The 2,409-nt window shown below is 39.9% G+C and overlaps 1 protein-coding gene across 1 annotated transcript; it reads right to left on the minus strand.

Moving 5' to 3' along the window:
* Positions 1-714: 714 nt before the first annotated feature.
* On the minus strand, positions 715-2,140 carry TCIM (transcriptional and immune response regulator). The gene has a single exon (XM_036752975.1). It carries the CDS (start codon positions 1,923-1,925, stop codon positions 1,638-1,640), a length of 288 nt encoding a protein of 95 aa, XP_036608870.1. The 5' UTR covers positions 1,926-2,140; the 3' UTR covers positions 715-1,637.
* Positions 2,141-2,409: the final 269 nt, after the last annotated feature.

A 2,409-nucleotide genomic window follows, 5' to 3' on the forward strand; every position in this document is an offset into this window, starting at 1 on the left:
GATCAAATAGTATGTGTAAAAAAAGTGTACAATAGGAAATATAGTATAAATATCAATTATTATTAAGTAGGGCTTTACCATTTAGTTGGAAATTTTTTCCTGGCCAAGAGTTAAACATCAGTAGGGACTTCTGGGTTGCTGAACTCCTAAGGAATTTTTACCTCTTCCTACAAAAAAAATAACAACCAGAATAGCATCTGGCTCCTTTCATTTTACATGGGAATAAGAAAAGAAATTATTTCTTTTATAACATTAATGGCTTATATAAGGAAACCTAACAACTGATGTATTTCTGCTTATAATTAAAGGGTAGTTTCAACCACAAGATAAATTATTATGGAGAAAATAAATGCTTATCAATATATTGGCATAAAAAACCAGATTTTCTGCATATGCTATTAATGGGGGAAAAAATGCCTCTTCCAGTGCCAAGATTCCATGATTCTATTTTTAAAGATCTGCTACAATTTACATAGGAATAGTAACAGCTAGTGATTCAGTCTAAAAATTTCAGTGATTATGTATGAGACTTTCAATGCAATTGAAGACAGAGAAACTTCCTGAGTACAGAACTTGCTTGGAACTGACTGTAAAGTCACCCCCGCCCCCAAAGAACATTTTTAAAAGAGTCAATTGTCTAAAGAAGACTATCGCCATCAAAAGAATTCTCTTTTGTGTTCTTTTAAGAACCAAGTATTGAAGACCAAAATCAACTACATTTATAATAATTTATTATGGTTGCAGGTCACTTTCTACATACAATAAATTATAGAAACTATTGCATCTTTATAAAATATTGAGTTTAATTATCAAATGCTAGTATTAAAATGCAGTATCTATGAAACTTTAATCATAGCAAAGTTTAGCATTTGTTAAATTTTTCTTTTCAATCTGTAACAGACTTTCACAGTACTTCCATTCAATTATTTTAACTTTTGTGCAACCAGTATGAAACATATATATGTATTTTTTTTTCAAAAAAAAAAAGCACTTTATAGATCAGAAGAGCAAGACAAAATTGCACAGCTCTGAAGAAGCCATTTTAGGCAGTCCCTTGAGTTTCTACTCACACCCGTGTGGTGTGTACTTTTTAAGGCATTTTAATAATGCAGATGAGACGATCAATTGTTGATCTTCTAACGTCCATGCCAACGGGCAGCTTTGAGGCTTGGCAGTTGGTTTTTGTACTTTTTCAAAGTTCAACAAAAAAAAAATCTGTAAACACGTGTGGCGTTCACTCTTCCCCCTGGCTCGTAGAAAAAAGTTCAGACTGAAACTCAGTCCACTGCCCCAGGGGGTCTGTCGGAGTGACTTCGGGTAGATACCTCTTCCTGCTGTCTCTGGCTGTGACCTGCATGCCTCCCAGCAGAATCTTCTTTTCCCCTGGACACCCGAAACAGTTCTTTCCCGCTGGGAGAGTTGCTCATGGCTGCCAGGAGTGTTTCTGCCTCCTTTCCCGGCAACTTTTCAGTGTGTGAAATGAGTTTGAGTCAATTACGGCCAGTTTGTTCTCAGGCGTGGAGGTCCTTACCCGAGGCTGACAGGCAGCTGCAGGAGGCATTGTCAGGATCTCACAAACGCAGTTTCATTCTTTAAATGTTCTTGTCCTCTCAGCCATTCTCTCCAGCTTTACTTGTTCAGTGAACTTTGATCGAATATTTCCGGAGTTTCAGAAATTGAAACAGCTTGTCTTTGGTCCTCTTCTTCAGGGCCATCAGAGCTCTGGTCTTCTCTTCCAGATCTTGGTCGATAGAGAAGATAATCTTGGCTCTCTCCTCAGCTTTCTTGTCCCCAGAGTTTTTGAACAGTCTCTGGAGGGATTCTTGGTCTATGTTTTCGAAGATGTTGCCCACGGCTTTCTTTCGGGCAGCGGTGTCAAAGTGGTACCCATGGACGGATGGGCTCACTCTCAGCGAAGTAGACATGGTGGAGTAGGAGGCTTGGTGTCTTTTCGGAGCTTTTGTCTACAGGGGCTCTCGCCAGATTGGGCTCTCCTAAAGAGTCTGGAGAAAACTCATCCCCGGGGCTGTTATTTAAAGGCAGCGCAAAGACTCTGGGCTCAAATTACTCTGGTGACATCAGCGTGATCTAAAGGAATAATAATCAGAGACAGGTTTAACAATTCAGCTGCCAACATCCTGTTCTTTTGAACAAGGGTTACTGAGAGCTCTTGTCTGGGGTGGTGGAGGGGCATTATCCACCGCCCACAACCCCTCTTAACCTGTGAAGAAAGGATTTTACAAACTAATGAGCCTTCACTTTAGAGAGAAAGCTTAAGCCACACGAGTGAAACTTGAAGTACGGGGACTCCCAAAAGATACAGCAACTAGACGAACATCGCTAAGTTCAGAACGCAGAATTCAGTTAATCTGTGAAAAGGTATCCCCCTCCAAGGGGCTGAGTAGCCTT

This window comes from Trichosurus vulpecula, chromosome 3 (genome assembly GCF_011100635.1).
Source record: "Trichosurus vulpecula isolate mTriVul1 chromosome 3, mTriVul1.pri, whole genome shotgun sequence".
Taxonomy (NCBI): Eukaryota; Metazoa; Chordata; class Mammalia; order Diprotodontia; family Phalangeridae; genus Trichosurus; species Trichosurus vulpecula.

Excerpts from the sequence above, each read along its gene's own strand:
- TCIM (XM_036752975.1), bottom strand. The coding sequence starts at position 1,925 with ATGTCTACTTCGCTGAGAGTGAGCCCATCCGTCCATGGGTACCACTTT.